Source organism: Dermochelys coriacea, chromosome 4, assembly GCF_009764565.3.
Source record: "Dermochelys coriacea isolate rDerCor1 chromosome 4, rDerCor1.pri.v4, whole genome shotgun sequence".
Taxonomy (NCBI): Eukaryota; Metazoa; Chordata; order Testudines; family Dermochelyidae; genus Dermochelys; species Dermochelys coriacea.
In genome coordinates, this window is record NC_050071.1 from 101536585 (window position 1) to 101555176 (window position 18592).

Here is an 18592-nt window from a genome sequence, read left to right on the forward strand (position 1 = left end):
GCACTCAGGGGGATGGGGGAGACCCAGGTTTAAATCCCTGCTCTGAATCGGGCACAGCCTATGGAGTCAATCTCCCTTTCAGGCTCCTGTTGGAGCTGTTCCACTTTCTATAAATAATTAAATATTCACTGGACTAGAGAGAGAGAGACTAACTCTGTAGACCAATGTTCAGGGCACTCACCTGCAATGTGCCTTATTGACTATTCTGAGGTGAGTCTTGGTCTCTTTCTCTCATTTTGACCGGAAATGGCATTCTGGACCTGAGACACCTTTTGATTTTGATGAATTGGGTCCTTGCCTGCTGCATTTGCTGACAGAAACTCATTTAGTTGAAAAATTCTCACCTATCTCTGTTTGTGGTGCACATCTCAGTCAAATCCCTTCTACAGACCAATGTCTGTATCATTACTGCATTTTAAATGGAAAAGAAAAGGAACCACCTGTCTGGCTAAACCTAAACCACATAATCCAATCTCTCTAACTCACGTTCTTCATTGCCCCTTCCTCTTTCTGGGGCATGTTGTATTCTCATCTGTCTGTCAAATCCATCACGGAGACTGTATGTTCTTAAGGACAGGAGGCCTGTCTCTTACGTGTTTTCTATGAATAAACTGGCACACTTGTGGGTGCTCTTGAATAAAGAATAATAATTATATTACATTTCTGTGCACACAAATGGCTGTACTGGGGTGCATTGAGAGGAGTTATGGTAGAATCTTATGTGCCATTCAGAACGTATTGGGCTGTTAGAATTTTGACCTTGAGAGGAGAAGTCAGGGAACTGATTTTATTTAGACTCAGTATGGATTGCCCGGTGTAGAAGTGGTTTTTGGCAAGGTGAGTATTGAATGGGGCTGGAAACTACCATGCGTGAGAATTGGTGGCTTCCTCACTAATTCTTGTTTGTTGTTTCAAACTGTATAGGCCCAGTTCCATTACCATTTCTTGCATTTTTTAGGATTATTCTACTCAAAAATATTAACCCTCTATGACTAGGGCCCTACCAAATTCATGGCTGTGAAAAATGTGTCACAGACCAAGAAATCTGGCTAGTGTGAGAGAGGAGCAGGGCTGGGGGTTCCTACTGTGTGCAGGGCTCCAGCTGCTAGGTCACGCCAGGTTGGGGAGCGATGGGACTTTCTCCTTCCCTGTAGGGGCCGCTCCTGGGGCCAAATGAGACCCACCTCCGGGAACCTCCACTGGCTGCAGGAAGTTCTGCGGCTTCTGGCTGGGAGCCCAGCTCTGAAGGCAGCGCCGTCACCTGTAGCAGCGCAGAAGTGAAGGTGGCAATACCTCACCCCCCCAACAATAGCCTTGCGACCCCCCCCATGACTCTCTTTTGGGTTGGGACCCCTGTAGTTACAACACTGTGAAATTTACTATTTAAATATCTGAAGCCATGAAATTTACTGTTTTTAAAAACCTATGACCGTGAAATTGACCTAAATGGACCATGAATTTGGTAGCGCCTTGTGACATAAAAGTTTTGTCTCGGGAATTGTTGTGTTCTCACAAATAGGACTATTACTTCAGCAAGTAATGCAAAAGCATAAAGCAAAAGTAGCAGAACCCTTAAACAACAAAGTTGCTGTTGTCATACAAACATTCAGAGTAACAAGAAAACAAAAGAATACAAAATGGAATAGGTGACATTTAAGCAGAATTGTTTTACCTCCACATTTTCCTGGAAATGACAAATCTGTTATTTAAATAATTCACAGGAACATAGTAATCAAACTTAACATTAATAAACAATTGAAAGCAAACACAGTGCACATTGTAATGAACCATCAGTATTTAAAAATATCAATTATCCCCCAAATTACAGCATACTTACCAAATAGCCAATGGGAGTTGACTGATCATGATTTTAACATCTGTCTGAGTGGTGACATCTGAAAGTATATGTATGTGTTATTTGTTTATTCAAGATATTTGCAATAATAATAATAAGATGACTTACTGTGTTTTTCATCCCAGGATCTCAATATGCTATTGCAAACATTAATTATTACAATTTACTTGCAAATTACTTCAGATATTAAATGCTAAAAGTTAATTGTTATACTTCTGGCTTATTTACAATGGCCACCCTTGGGGGAGTGTGGTCTGCTGGCCAAGGGATGTGTCTAGCATGTATTCTGGTCAGGTGCATACTTTAGTTAGGGGTGCATGCAGCCACATTTCTGAATAGTAAGAAAATGCATCCTCACCACTTGGAGCCCAAGTCCTGACTAGTGGAAACTTGGCATAATTGGCAAGATGCCTGGAGCAGAGTGTGTATCTGCTAGCATCCCTCCTCCCACTCACTGTGCTGAAAAGGACAGGGTTTGGCGTGTACTGCATTAGTCCAAAAATATGTACCAATTGGTTTCAATATAGGCAGTAATCATATCAAGAATTTTTATCAAATGCAGCTTTGCCAGCTTGTAAAAATTTTGAGTTGGTGGCATTGGTACATCAGAGGCAGCTCCCTTTCTGTACCTCACCCTCTTCCCCTTCTCTGTCTATTAATGTTTTTATAGGGTCACCGTGATATCTTCTGCCCCTTGCACCTTCTTTTCTTCCCGTCTCCTCTTTTTGAAGACTTACTGACCAGCAGCTACAAATGGGCAAAGATCTTCCATTGGAAGCAAAATTTAAATGTTCCTACCCAGCACTGACAGACGCTTCCTGGCACATGTTAGTATTTGTTAAATGCTGCTTCGCAGGTAGCCTGACACCAGTGTGGTATAGTTAAGGTTGACTCTTGGCGATGGTTTTTGCAAAAGTCATATTTTTGAGGTTGTTGCTAGCTGTTGCCTAGCTGAGCTTCCCATAAAACAAGTAATAATCATTCGTGGTTATTTCAAGTCCTGCTGGCTCCTCCCTAGAATGTTCTCCTGGCTCCATAATGGCATAACTTTGTATGTAAAATCCTTCCTTTTCTTTCTCTTGGTGCAGCGTTAGATCTTCTCTCCCCAGTGGGAGCTTTTCTAACCCTCCTGAGCGCCATCAGAGGTGTTGTATCTATTGGTTGTTTTTCTCAGGAAAGGAGGAGAGGTATTTCCCAGCCAGGTATTTTATTTTGTTTCCTTTATAAGGGCCCCCCCCCCCTTACAGTCTGTTCTCCATACCTGAGAGTGCCGTGCTCTTGCAATGCTGTTCCCTCTTTCCAGCTTTCTCTCTCATCCTGGCCAACATGCCTTCTCTCTATAAAACAGGCTCTAATGTCCAAGGCTGCATGTGTGAGTTACTGCTGAGTACCTAGGGCTTGGTCCTGCTTGGTGCTGACTGCTCCTGTGAAGTACTGAGTGCCCTTAGGTCTCACAGAGGTTGATGGGAGTTGTGGGTGCTTTGCACCTGGCAGGAGGTGCTCAGCGCCTTGCAGGACAGACCCTTAATGACTAACATGTTTGCTTACAGTCACTGCACTGCTAGTATCCAAGTTATTGCTCTGAGATACCTCAGCTTTGAAAAGAGCTGTGTAACACTATGTAATCCCCAAATACTCTTCTGTTCCTCTTCATCTCTCTCTTTGTCTCTGTGTTTCTCTAGCAAACACTCATACTCTTTTGTTGTGTCTCTCTCTCTCTCTCACACACACACACACACACACACACACACACACACACACACACACACACACACACACACACACACACACACACACACACACACACACACACACCCCCCTCTGTTTTGTATGTGTAGTTTCTCTCCTTTCCATCTCCATGGAGGACGTTTGAGGGGATACATACTTCTAAGGCACTTATTATCAGAAGCACATGGTGGGTATTAGTTACACCGATCAGTAAAACATAATGAGATCTAAACCGGTCCCTTACATTATTACATCCTTAAAAACAGATTTTAAATATTTACTCAGGTTTAGAGAGAAGAATGTGTCCTGTCTGATTTCCCTTGTCTACCATCCAAAACAAGAAGTCAAAGAGCATCTCCTCACCCCACTATTTACCATATAAGGTTAAATATAATTTTCATTTTAGATTATTAAAAGGAAGAGTGGGGCAAAGGGTAAATCCCTTGCAATCATTAGCTAGTTTGCAGGCGGGACAAACAAATATGATGAGTAGCATAAAAAAAACCTCACTCACTTCCTCTTCAGAAGTCTTTCCTGAGTTTACTTTTAATCTCTTATGATTGCTGAAGTTCATTTGTCCCAGATTCATAGTGACTTATCCCTCTATTATTAATTACTTGTTCTGTGGTAGCGACTAGAGTCCCCAGTCAGGCATCAGGACTCACTGTGATAAGCATCATATACATGTCTAAAAATGCAGTCCCTTCCCCAAAGAGCTTACAGCCTGAACATATGACAAGGGGCAATAGGTAGTTCCAGCAAACAGTTGAGCGGAAGGACAAGTTATTAGTGGGCAAACCATATTTGGTTCAGTGAGCAGCAGTCACATCATGTCCACTGCTTACCCATTTTAATACCCTTTATCTACCTGGTCATTGTTTGTAATACTGTATAACACTGTAATATCACTGCATTATCAATTATTACTTGAGTGATCAGAAGGTGGACAGTTGGTCATTCTAGCCAGAGGTGATCATATTGCTGGGATTCTGTACCGCTAAAAGATATCACTGGAATGCACAAACAGAGCCAGCTCTGAGCTGAGTTGGCAGCTCAATCTTGAGTGCCAGCATATCCTGTTTGGCTAGCATTGCTGGTGTCTGACATCACCAGCTAATCCATTGCTGTAGTATTAATTTTGGTCAGCTTGCTCACAGTAATAATAATAATAATAATAATTAATAATAATTAATAAATAATTAAGTATATCAGATTCTGTATACATGCTCCCAGGCTACGTGTATCAATGGGTATGTTTCTGTACCACTTTGTACAGAAAAGTGTCTTGCCTCGGGTTCTTAGACTGCAAGGAGCATGAGCACTTACAAACTCTTATGGGAGTAATAGGCATTGTCCTTGACTGGCGAAGAGTTGTGGAAATACATCCAGCTGCAAACTGAGTTCATTTTATGTTAACATTGATGCAACTTAATATGAATTATATTGTAATATGCTGCTTAGTCTATTATGAGGCTCGTGTGGCAGAAGGTGTTACTGATCAAATAATGGGGTTAGAATGGGAAGTAAAATCTAGAACTTTAGTCTTTTAAAACTAATTGTCTCTAATGACATTATTTAAAAGGCTTTAAAATAGCCTGATCAGATGAATGCCATATAATAGGCTGTAGAATGACTCAGATGTGTTGATAGCAGCTTCATTGAGGATTCAGGACAAGCTGTCTATATTGATAACTTCCATGTCTGATAACTAGACTTGACACCAGAGAGAGTTTGAGGCCCAATGGCATAGTAATAGTGCAGTGGGCTGCCATGTTAGAAACTGAGCATTAGCAGCCGATTGGTGACTCTCAATCCCGAGGGTAGTGGAGATTCCATGCATTGCAGATACACAATGGACTGACTCTCTTGGAGGGAAAAGCAGGATGTGCTTACTCATTTGCCCAGCACCCCTTGCAGACCAATTCAGCATTTTGCTGGAGGAGGCAGCTTGTGAGTTATATGTCAGGCCCCTTTCAGTGAAGAAATGAAGTGGCAAGTGCATGGGTTGTGAGGAGAAGCATGAACATATAAACAAAACCAAGACAATGGTTGGGCTAAAGCCCAGGTTCCTAAGATTCTGAGTTTAGCTGTTCTTCAGTAGAAGCAGAATTTTTTTGCATTAAGCGGGTCTGATTATCTGCTCCATGGCTTTGGAAACACAGTTAGCTGCAGCCCTGGCTGGGGAATGCAAAGGACCATTGCTATTATGCTTTAGGGACATTTTAAGGAAATCATTAGACAAATGTCATGTAGTGAACTTGTTTGACTTGGTGTATGGGTATGCTAGGAGGGAGGCATATGGGAATTAATACATGCTAGAGATGCTTAAGTTTTAATGTTTTATTTTAAAATATGTGGCTACTTAACATGGAGTTACAGTCAGCAAAGTTGTGATCTAAAATGGCAATTCTGTTCCTTGTGTATCTGGCTTTTAGTGACAATCTTTAAACTATCGTTCACCTGCGCATCTACCAATGAGATATATGCCATCATGTGCCAGCAATGCCCCTCTGCCATGTACATTGGTCAAACTGGACAGTCTCTACGTAAAAGAATAAATGGACACAAATCAGACGTCAAGAATTATAACATTCAAAAACCAGTTGGAGAACACTTCAATCTCTCTAGTCACTCGATTACAGACCTGAGAGTGGCTATTCTTCAACAAAAAAAACTTCAAAAACAGACTCCAACGAGAGACTGCTGAATTGGAATTAATTTGCAAACTGGATACAATTAACTTAGGGTTGAATAGAGACTGGGAATGGATGAGTCATTACACAAAGTAAAACTATTTCCCCATGTTATTTCTCCCCCCCACCCCACCCCCCACTGTTCCTCAGATATTCTTGTTAACTGCTGGAAATAGCCTACCTTGCTTGTCACCATGAAAGGTTTTCCTCCTTTCCCCTCCTGCTGCTGGTGATGGCTTATCTTAAGTGATCACTACTCCTTACAGTGTGTATGATAAACCCATTGTATCATGTTCTCTGTGTGTGTATATCAATCTCCCCTCTGTATTTTCCACCAAATGCATCCGATGAAGTGAGCTGTAGCTCACGAAAGCTTATGCTCAAATAAATTTGTTAGTCTCTAAGGTGCCACAAGTACTCCTTTTCTTTTTGCGAATACAGACTAACACGGCTGCTACTCTGAAACCTAAACTATTTTTGTCTCCTAATAATGGACATTTAGCTTCAAGGACCTTCCTCTTATACTCCCTTATATTATTGCTACCATTCTGTACCACAACCGCAGGCTCCTCCCTCGTAGATCGCACTAGAAGTTTCAGTACATGTCTTGTGGGATCTACCACCTTCTTGCTGTGAAGACAAGTCATCTAAATGTCTCTTGTAGTCACCACCTACCCAGATATTGATATTTCTCTGTGTGTCCTTTAGCCGTGACACTGATTTCATCAACTGGAGGATCAAGACAGCCTTTTCTGAGGTAGGCGTATCTTAGAGTGCCCCTGTACATTGTCTCTGTAAGTAATTGGGCCTCCCCCAGTTCAGCAACTCTATCCTAAAGATGCAGAGGGACATGCATTTCTTGCATCGGGGGCATACATGTGGCCACAAGGCAAATAGTAATACATTATGCAGTCCAGGACTTTTCCAGCTCCCTTTGAAGTAAACAGAGGACTTTCCATTGAGTTCAATGGAAGTTGGCTTAGGCACTGAACTGCACAGTCCCTAGGTTGACTAATCTATGGCTAGTTCTCTACCTCCAAGTTTTTATTTAATAATTTTTCTATGCTTTCTTCCACTAACAGTTATTTAAGCATCCTGCTCTTCTTGGCACCAAACTCCCATGCAGTTCAGACTTCCTTGTACTTGCTCTGTCTGATGCCTTTCTCAGCATGGGAGCTAACTTTAGATCAGTAGTTCTCAATTGTTTTGGGCTCAGGACCCAGGTGTAAATGTTTATGGCCTGTCATGACCCAGTAAATAGTCTGGAGGTGGAGGCCCTGGCATAGTTTCGGTCGAATCCTGCCCCCCCAGTGGGTTGGGTCCTGCTTGGCATTCACCCCAAAGTGGCAGCTCCTGTGTTGTGGGGCTGGCTGAGCTTGGCTCTCTGCTCCGGGTGTTGCAACCTCCGGGGTTGCAGTGCCACTCAGGTTTGGCTCTGCCCCCTTGACTGGACCAAATTTGTGTGAGTGGAGTTGTGACCTGGCTCATGGGGTTGCAGTGCCACACACTTAAATTTGTCCTACTCGGACTCCTGCCATCATGATGGCTGGGCTAAACCCGAATGGTGCTGGGAACCCAGAGGTTGCAATGCCTGCAGCAGTAAGGTGAGCTCAGCCAGCCCTGTGGGACAGGAGCCACAGGAGATGCCACACAACCCTTTCAAACATTTTGCTGACCCAATTTTGGATCCCGACCCATGAGTTGAGAAACCCTGCCTTAGATTATTAAGGACAAGGTCTAAATCCAGGGACTCTTGGTAGCTGTGTCAAAAAATACTTCTAGTTCCAAATGCAGCAACAGCTAGACAAGGGAGACTTCAAGGTTGTGTGGATGAGAAGATGGTGTGAGGAGGAAGGGTTTAAATGTATTTGTTTCAGTGGAGTTTTTTGGATCAGGAAGAGCCAGTACAGAAGGGATGGAACTAAACTGTTGCACAAAATATGGACATAATTTTGGTGGATTATTTAAATGTTGAAGAAAGCTAACAGGTGCTGAGAAGCACTCAGGTCAGACAAAGACATCTGTTAGGGATGGCAATAGAACAAAGGTGTCTCTGTATCTAGTAAAGGATAGGACACAAATTACAGCTGAACTGTAGGAAGGGCAGGTTGAGATCAGAGAAGTACATTCCAGAAAAATAACAGGATATCAGATTAAAGAGTTAAATTAAAATAGGCACACAGCAAAAATTAAAACTAGAACTGGCTAGAAATGAGTGTGAGAAGGTTGCATTCAAAAATGCCTGACAATAAAAAGGTATCTTGATAAAGTAGGCATTACTGAAATATGGTGGGATGACTGTACTAATGGACCGGTCAACAGAAAATCATGCCACCTTGTTACAAGCTGACTGTTATATTACAGTTTTCTTACTGCTTCCTCTGATGCATCAGGTGCTGGCTACCGTCAGAAACACTGCTCTGTTGGCAATTCCTATGCTCTCATTACTGTTCAGTAGTGTAGTCAATACAGCAACATGAGAATGAGCTGGATTCCTGACTCTTGCATCATCAACTAATTCTGCCCTTATTTACATTTTTGCGACCCCAAGGAGATTTGATGAGGATTGGAAAGATGTAATAAGGGCAGAATTTAGCCTACAAAATAGTTATTACTGCTGGCGCTGAATGAGCTGAAAACGACACAGCTTGATTTTCAGTGCCTGGAATGAACTTGCAGAGTTGACAGGTATTCAAGTCAAAAGGTTTTGTTTGTTTTTTATCTGTAAGCAGAACTACATGTTAAGCCACCTTCTGAGCCAGAATAGAGAGAGAGGGAGGTTTTGCTCGCATAGTACATCAGACTCCCACTTTAGACTTGACCAAAGCCCCCAAACCTGCTGAAGGTGGAATCACTTTTTCAATTTGGGATGAGGTTTGTTTTTGTTTTCTCTTCTTTGACCATTTTAGAGTAAATTTTTGCCTTACCCATGCCAGTTTTATAAATGTAACAGCGTGATGAAAGACACTGCTCAGAAAACTATAGCGGGCGAGAAGACTAGGAAGAGTGTTTTCTCTTTAATTTCCCTAGGGGTAAAAACTGTGAGGAAAAACTCTATAGGACAGACTGGTTCTTAGCAATTAGTGGCTGGCTGGCCAACATGAATTCTGTTTCATGAAAAAGTTTTGATGTTTTGATATTTGGTTTCATTCTACATAGGAACAAAATCTAGAATGTTTGCAATGTAGAGAGAGATTTAGGATTAACCAGTATCCTGGTGCTAAAGTGGTTTAAGTCCCTGATTCAGAGCAGGAGCTTGAGTCTGTCACATACCAGGGGAATATCCAGTTGCTGTTCTGGGGTGAGAGGTCTTTCTTTCTTTTTCCCTGTAGACCTGAGAAACCTGTTCAGTGAAAAAGACCACTTTTATCAAATTTCTGACCAAGTCTACCAGCAATGCTGCTATTTAATTAGTCCTCTGTGTGATAACTTCACCACCACTACATGGCAGCATACCATGACTTTATACTCTGTGAAGTCAAAGCTCTATTTGGGCCTCTTCAATCCAGTTGTCACTCTACTTGGCCACGTTGCCTCTTGCACAAACTTTGCTTATAAGCTCCATGCAGAGGTAATAATCTATGGTGGTTTTACCTACTTTCATGGGTAATGCTGGGGGTGTGGCTAACATAACTTTTAAAAGACTAATTATAGCACAGAATCTCTAGTCCAACTGGAGAATTTTTGAAACAAAACAAGGGCTCAGCAATTCTAGATTTAATAAAATATGTAGGCCAGATTTTCTAAAGGCGCATCTAAATGTATGTGCCCAAAATTGCACCTTCCATTTTTTTGCACGTGTAATTTTAGTATCACAAGGTTATTGCATGCCTAGAATCTTGTGTGTGCAGATTTGGTAGCTGGTGGCTCTACCTTCTGCTGTTCATCTATCTGTTTGGTGCACACGCTTCTTTTTAATTTGGGTTTTGAGCTGAGGTGTTCAAAGGGATTTGGTGGATACCTGCATATAGGCAGCCCTTTACATTATGTAGAATTGTGTATTTTAATTTAAGGGAGAGGAGTCCTGAGAATAGGACGGATGGCTATAGATACCATTCTAAATATACAGATGAGTTTTTTGGGAACATGAATTTAAAGGCAGGATTGAGGTCACTTAGGGAATGTGCCCTTGCCGTCATGTTCTGACTGTCCTGGTATCCTGAAAATCATCTTGTCCTAGATATTTTAAATGCCTCTGATTGATTAATGCTGCTAGAGACATTGCCAGGGGCACAAAGACACTTAGATTGTGAGCCACTTACAGTGGAAAAAGACTGCAATAAACCTGGAAGCAGTGAATGTGACTAAAAGGGATTCTGTTCTGAAAAAAACTGCTGGAGGGGGCCCAGAGTTTTCCCATATTTATAGGAATACTGGGTTTGTCCCTCTGGTGGAATGAACCAGGGGCCTGCAACCAGCTCAAATGGGATCCGCTGAGGTCAGTACTATCTCTATTGGCCCTGGCATTGCCTCTTAGGTTTCCTGTCTCTCTTTTTTCCTCAGTTCCCTGGTATCTTATCCCAAAGTTCTTATCCTGTTGTCCGTCTTTTCACATTCACGTTCTCTCTCTCTCCCCTCCCCCTCCTTTTTTGGATTGTATTAATTGATTTTTAACTTGCGTGGGTCACTGCTGTACCCCTGGTTAATTAAAATTTCGTCTTTATGATGTTTTGTTTTCTCAACTTCAAAGTGAAAACAAGGAGGGTTTCAGTTGTCACTACAGAACGAAGATCAGGCCGGAAGAAAACACCGTTCAAAATCTGTCCTGTCAGTCTGTGTACGTATGGCCACACATCATCATCATCATTAGAATACGTGATAGGATAGCACAGAGAGAAAAATAATCCAAAGACATGCTTATTGTGCCTCAGTGCAGAAGACATAATGGCAGATCAGAAGAATGGCTACTAAATCCAAAACCTACAAGAGGAGAATAAAGATCTTCTTACCGATTAGGGAGTATTCCAGGATGTACCAATAAGGGTGTGCACTCAGATTCCTCTAAATGTTTAATTTCTGAAATGTCCTGATCCTACAATAACAAAGCAAATGTTTTTGACTCAGGAAATCAATAATATTTTGGGAGCTGCCTCTTTCTCATGCTTATATTGCAAAATATGTACAAACAGTATGAGCCCCAGGTTCTTTGAGCATAGCAATGTAGTAGGGTTCCCAGGTCTCCCCCATCGAAATACTCTTAAAAAAAAGATCAGATTAAGCCCTGATCCAGCAAAGCACTTAAGTATATGCTTAACCCATTGAAGTAAACAGGAATACTAGCTTACTTAAAGTAAAGCATATGCTTTGTTGGATTGTGGCCTGTGTGAATTACTGGCCTTTTAAAAAACAAACAAAACAGCAAATACTCAAATATGCAGTTGTACAGTATATTTTTGGAGGGACCAGGGTATTTATTTCATCACCTAGAACCTTCTCTTCATCTTACACTTGTCCGAACCCCCTCTTTGAATCTTCATCATGAACCTGGAAACTTATCAAAAGCCTCAGGCATTTCCATAATACTGCACGTACCTAGTAAAGATATTGTTGTCTCTGATATATGTGCTCCCGGCTGAATGAAAATTGCATTAAAAAATGTCTTTACCGACCATTGACAGACAGGGTAGATTTGTTCATATAATGATAGAATTTGAATTTAAAAATGAAGATACTTTTATCTTTTAAAGTATATTAACTTTTTGTTTCCAGATATCCCACCAAAAATAGTGTGTGTGTGATTGAGATAGGAAGACTACTCTGTGAGAGGCAGGACCGTATAATCAGCAGGTCAGACTCATTTCATGAAAAGGGCAAAATATGGGGCCTGGACTATAAAGTTTGTAATGTACGCATTTCTTACTAGTGACAGTAGAATGTGTGTACAAAGATTGAGGGCAGTACAACCATTATATATTACTTCATTTGCAGGCATTGATCCTCCACAGGATTCTGCTTGCTCGAACTATGCAGCCTGCTTGGGGCCTCAGTTATGTTGGTGGCACACCGCATGGGCCTATGAGTGCCTGTTAGCAGAACCCCATGCAGGATTGGGTCCTTAGTAATGTCATTCTGAAATTCAGCAGCAATTAGTAGGGAAAATATTAATACAGAGCATTTCAGAACCACCATTGTTCCTTCCCTATTTTTAGGCTCTTTTTGCATGCATTATTTGTTTTGTGGATGTATTTGCAGTTATGCAAATCAGGCTCACAGTTCCACACCTAATTGTTGGAAAATAAAGCTCTCAAAATACCATCATTAGATTTCAATGTTACCGGTCAAATTATACCAGTTAGGCAATTGACAGTCATGTACATCTTTTTCAGAGCTGCCATTTCAGACTGCCTGCAGAATCATGATGAGAACCCTGTGCTGAGTTGGTGTGGGTTTGCACTCAGTCCATATTTGGAAGGTTTCCTATGCAACCAAAAGAGTTACTTTGCCTTTCCCACTCCCTCTTCCCCCCCCCCCCCCCCCAAAAGGGCCTGAGTTCTCCAGAATTAGATTATGTCATGGAGACAAAACTAGTGGACTGGGTTTTTGATACTACCCTTGGGATTTGAGGAAAACCTGGGAACCCTTAACTACTTCCCTTGCTGTATGCCCTTAGGGGTAAGGCACATCAGATGCTATGGAGTAAATAGGCTTATGGAGACTTTCTTCTCAGAGTGATGCCATGTAGTGTTTTAATAGACTTTTTGCCCTTGAACTTGCATCTGGTTGTGTCAGTTTGTTAAGAATTCTCTGGTGTCTCTGTTAACTTTAGTTCTGTTATATTTGATGCGGATAAATTTGCTCGTTCTTAATTACAAAATATGTCCTGAAAAACACTCTCATTCATTTCTGTTCTGTTCTAGGACTAACAGGGTATTGTTATCCTCATGTCCTTGCTTGTTGGTTGTGGCCTAAGAGTTTACACACACTACGGAGCATTACAATTCCACCTGACAGTGGAATCCGTATCCTCCTTACATTGCATTGAGAGAATGCAGATTTTAGCTAGCAAATACAGAAGCTACATTTTGTTTTAATGAATTAAACCGTAAGGTGCCTTTCTAGTTACTGTGAATTGTTTTCATTTGCTGACAAACTTTGGAGTTAAAGATTAGCAGGTACAATAGTTTTTCTTGCCAGGAGCGAATTTATATACATTGACTAGAAATGGAGACGAAAAAACCTCAAAGAGAAGAGACTATATGAGTCATAGTTTTTGGCAAGCATCTTTATTACTAGATGTGAGGTAATTAAGTTGTTCCACTCTGAACTTTTGCCTAAACCACAATATATGGGATCAGTTTCTGTTAAACAAAAGGGATTTTTTAAGAGTTCATTCATAAGGTCATTTGCCTAATATTCGAAGGACTAGCATTAGAAAACATAGTTGTGTTCGAGACTTTGTGTAACAAAAGAGAACATGCAAAAACTGATGGACATTCAAATGAACCTGCAGATCAAGTGATACTCTTTCTCTTCATAGTATCATCCAGAAGGGTAACCAATCTGGATGGTTTATATTTATATTTAAACTTTAATAATCATTTTTTTTCTATTCTTGGACTTGTCAAACATGATTTAAAATTATTACTTCCATCATGTTTGGAGCACGCTAAGATAACTTACAATTTCAACTGTGTATGTGTCTCATTTTCACAAACCACGGCTGCCTCCTAAAATGAAGTACTCTTTCTCCATCTATCACTTGCTTAGTGATGTCCTCCTCCTAGTGGTTTTAGGAAACTTTCTCTATTTGTCTGGTCAATAAAACAAAGGCATATTTCCATATCCTGCTCTTCTGTATTGTTCTGAAGGACAGAAAACCCCTGCGTGCTTCTGAATGTATTTAGGTACTGCTATGCTCTTACATGCCATAAGATACGACGTATGATTTGATACATGCCCTGTAAAGTAATGCTTACCATGTCTATGCAGGTTGAGTGCACTTTTATGGGACTGAGTGGAAGCCACATAGTCGTCATAGGTCCAGGCAGAAAGCAATTTTCACATTACAAATTAACCTAGAATTTTTAATACAAATGATTAGGCTAAACTCCATGTCCCATCATTGACTGTTCCAAGTACTTATGCCGTAGACAGACCTATTGTGTTTCCTTTTTTATTTAGTTCCTGAAAATACAGTCTCTCAAAGTCACATGGTTAAAATCTAAATGAAATATGATAAGCCTGCTTTGGCATAAACACTGGGTGCAGTTTTGTGCAGCAGCAGAAGGAACCTTCTAATCATTGTGATCAGTTGTTTCCATTTTCACCTTCCTGGTTTGTTTTGCACCCCTTTTTAGGTTGGTTTGATTTTTTAAAATTGTATCTGTGATCAAATGCAAAGCATCCATTGTTCAAATTGTTCTGCTTTCTCAGTACAGGCTGTGCAACTATTACTCTACCTCTGCTGTGCTATTGCTTTGTTTGGAATTTAGTCCCTAAGGAATTTATGCACCATGCAGGGCTCTTTTGTTGTATAAAGTTACATGAAGCCAACCAGTACTCTTCACAAGAAAATAGACTTCCTCACCCTAGGGAGTAGTGTTTGCTTTACTCAGTGAAACAAAACAATGTTTAATCCTTTCTCCTTGATGCCAGAGCATCATACATTGGTATTTCAGATAAATAGGACTGTAGGCAATATTGGATTTACATTGTTTGAACAAGTGTACTGAATTTTAATACCCCAGCTCATGGTTTCGGAACATGTGTGGTTATCAAAACTATTTTATTTTGAACCTAAAGAAATTTTTTTTTGTTTCCCTCATTACTCTTTCTCCTTCTTCGTTCTGCCCCTGTGTGAAGTCTTGGTATTTAGTTCAAGACCCTTCTCCTCTGCCACTTCTATTGTCTGGTACCGTTTCTCTCTGGCCTGGCCTACACTGAGTTTAGGTCGAATTTAGCAACATTATCTTGATTTAATCCTGCAGCCATCCACACGATGAAGCCCTTTTTTTTGACTTAAAGGGCTCTTAAAATCGATTTCTTTACTCCACCCTCGACGAGGGGATTAGCGCTGAAATCATCTTTGCTGGGTCGAATTTGGGGTATTGTGGATGCAATTCGATGGTATTTGCCTCCGGGAGCTATCCCAGAGTGCTCAGTTATGACTGCTCTGGACAGCACTCTCAACTCAGATGCACTGGCCAGATAGACAGGAAAAGGCCCGCAAACTTTTGAATCTCATTTCCTGTTTGGCCAGCGTGGCGAGCTCACCTGCACAGGTCACCATGCAGAGCTCATCATCACAGGAAACCATGCAGTCCCAAAATCGCCAAAGAGCTCCAGCATGGACTGAACAGGGAGGTACGGGATCTGATCCCTGTATGGGGAGACAAATCCATGCAGGCATAACTCCGTTCAAAAAGACGAAATGCCAAAATATTTGAAAAAATCTCTAGTGGCATGAAGGACAGAGGCTATAACAGGGACCCACAGCAGTGCCATGTGAAAATTAAGGAGCTTGGGCAAGCCTACCGAAAAATCAGAGAGGCAAACAGCCGCTCTGGTTCAGAGCCCTAGACGTGCCGCTTCTATGATGAGCTGCATGACATTCTTGGGGGTGCAGCCACCACTACCCCAACCCTGTGATTTGACTTCATCCAAGAAGTGGAAGGCAACATGGAAGCGGGTTTTGGGGGCGAGGAGGAGGAGGTTGTAGATAGCTCACAGCAAGGAAGCGGAGAAACCGGTTTCCCCAACAGCCAGGATCTGTTTCTCACCCTGGACCTGGAGCCAGTACCCCCCGAACCCACCCAAGGTTGGCTCCCAGACCCTGAAGGCGCAGAAGGGACCTCTGGTGAGTGTACCTTTTGTAAATATTATACATGGTTTAAAAGCAAGCACGTTTAATGATTAATTTGCCCTGGCATTCGCGGCCAGTACAGCTACTGGAAAAGTCTGTTAATGTGTCTGGGGATGGAGCGGAAATCCTCCAGGGACATCTCCATAAAGCTCTCCTGGGTGTACTCCCAAAGCCTTTGCAAAAGGTTTCTGGGGAGGGCAGCCTTATTCCATCCTCCAAGGTAGGACACTTCACCACGCCAGGCCAGTAGTCGGGAATCATTGCAGAACAAAGCATTGCAGCATATGGTCCTGATGTTTGCCGGCATTCAAACAACATCCGTTCTTTATTTCTCTGTGTTACCCTCAGGAGACTGATATCATTCCTGGTCTCCTGGTTGAAATAGGGTGGTTTTAGTAAGCAGACATTCAGAGGTGCCCGTTCCTGCTGGGCTGTTTGCCTGTGGCTGCATAGAAATCTTCCCCACTGTGAGCCATGCAGTGGAGGGAGGGGTGAAGCCAGCATCCCAGAGAATTGGGTGTGTGTGTGGGGGGGGGGGAGGGAGAGTGTTAGTTGGGTTTCTGCTGCACGTGAACCCGGAAACTTCAACCCATTTTTAATGGCCAACCCAACAGCTACTTTGTATGGGAAATGAAGGTGCTGCTGTTTGAAGCCATTCCCACATGTTATGAAGGTTAAAGAAGCTAGAAGACTGTGGCTTACCATGGCTACCTGCAAGTCGAATTCTGCTGCCCGGCCCTGCGTGAAGGATCTCTCACACCAAACCGGCGTACCCTCAATAAGAGGCAAAATGCGACCTTGTAATGAAAGCACATGTGCTATGTAATGTTAACAGCAAGGTTCACTGTGAAAGAGTCTACACATTGTTCTCTAAAATGTCTTTTTAACTACCACTCTTCCTTTTTTTCCCCTCCACCAGCTGCATGTGTTTCTCCTTCCCAGAGGCTAGCGAAGATTTGAAGGTGAAAAAAACGCACTCGTGATGAAATGTTCTCTGACCTCATGCTGTCCTCCCACACTGACAGAACACAGCAAAATACATGGAGGCAGACAATCTCAGAGTGCAGGAAAACACAATATGACCGCGAGGAGAGGTGGCGGGCTGAAGATGGTAGGTATCATCAGCTTGCTGAAAGAAGGCAGGAGTCAATGCTCAGGCTGCTGGAGGATCAAACTGATATGCTCCAGCGTATGGTTGAGCTGCAGGAAAGGCAGCTGGAGCACAGACCGCCGCTACAGCCCCTGTGTAACCAACCGCCCTCCTCCCCAAGTTCCATAGCCTCCTCACCCAGACGCCCAAGAACGTGGTGGGGGGGCCTCTGGCTACCCAGTCACTCCACCTCAGAGGAGTGCCTAAGCAACAGAAAGCTGGCATTCAATAAGTGCTGTGTGGCCTTGTCCTTCCCTCCTCCACCACCACCCCTCCCGGGCTACCTGGGCAGTTATCCCCCTATTTGTGTGATGAATAAATAAAGAATGCATGAATGTGAAGCAACAATGACTTTATTGCCTCTGCAAGTGGTGATCGAAGTGGGGAGGGGAGGGGAGGGTGCTTAGCTTACAGGAAAATAGAATGAACCTGGGGGCAGGGAGGGGGGGTTTCCATCAAGGAGAAACCAACAGAACTTTCACACTGTAGCTTGGCCATTCCTGAAACTGGTTTTCAAAGCTTCTCTGATACACACCGCGCTCTCCTGTACTCTTCTAATTGCCCTGGTATCTGGCTGCGTGTAACCAGCGACCAGGCGATTTGCCTCAATCTCCCACCCCGCCATAAACGTCTCCCCTTTACTATCACAGATATTGTGGAGTGCACAGCAAGCAGTAATAACAATGGGAATGTTGGTTTCAATGAGGTCTAACCGAGTCAGTAAACTGCGCCAGCGTGCTTTTAAACACCCAAATGCACATTCTACCACCATTCTGCATTTGCTCAGCTTATAGTTGAATAGCTCCTGACTACTGTCCAGGGTGCCTGTGCATGGCTTCATGAGCCATGGCATTAAGGGGTCCCCAAGGATAACTATAGGCATTTCAACATCCCCAGCGGTTATTTTCTGGTCTGGAAAGTATGTCCCTTGCTGCAGCTGTTCATACAGACCAGAATTCCTGAAGATGCGAGCATCATGTACCTTTCCCGGCCATCCCACGTTGATGTTGGTGAAATGTCCCTTGTTATCCACCAGTGCTTGCAGCACCATTAAAAGTACGCTTTCGGTTTATGTACTGGCTGCCTTCGTGGTCCAGTCCCAAGATAGGGATATGTGTTCTGTCTATTGCCCCAATACAGTTAGGGAATCCCATTGCAGCAAAGCCATCCACTATGATCTGCACATTTCCCAGAGTCACTACCTTGATAGCAGCGGCCCAGTGATTGCATTGGCTCCTTGGATCACAGCAGCCCCCACTGTAGATTTGCCCACTCCAAATTGATTCCCAACTGACCGGTAGCTGTCTGGCGTTGCAAGCTTCCACAGGGCTATTGCCACTCGCTTCTCGACTGTGAGGGCTGCT

At 42.7% G+C, this 18592-nt stretch overlaps 2 protein-coding genes across 9 annotated transcripts in view; one reads left to right on the forward strand and one right to left on the reverse strand.

Moving 5' to 3' along the window:
• Nucleotides 1–12743, forward strand: part of RELL1 (RELT like 1) — a 109582-nt gene extending 96839 nt beyond the window's left edge. The window contains exons 8-9 of the transcript XR_006281133.1: nt 10645–10714; nt 12603–12743. The gene's annotated coding sequence lies outside the window, so the exon portion shown is untranslated. The remainder of the gene's footprint in view (nt 1–10644; nt 10715–12602) is intronic.
• The window catches only part of C4H4orf19 (chromosome 4 C4orf19 homolog), a 64474-nt gene that overhangs the window by 21289 nt on the left and 24593 nt on the right, over nt 1–18592 (reverse strand). For 3 of the 8 annotated variants that reach the window (XM_038399951.2, XM_038399945.2, XM_043513975.1), the window contains 2 exons: nt 11226–11308; nt 1838–1895 (listed from right to left, as the gene is read on the reverse strand). In XM_038399951.2, the coding sequence (XP_038255879.1) occupies nt 1838–1866 (29 nt within the window). In that variant the 5' untranslated portion in view covers nt 1867–1895; nt 11226–11308. Of the gene's footprint in view, nt 1–1837; nt 1896–3116; nt 3219–9549; nt 9620–11225; nt 11309–14192; nt 14292–18592 lie in introns of those variants that run through there. The other 5 variants (XM_043513977.1, XM_043513973.1, XM_043513974.1 and 2 more) reach the window with 4 other exon arrangements.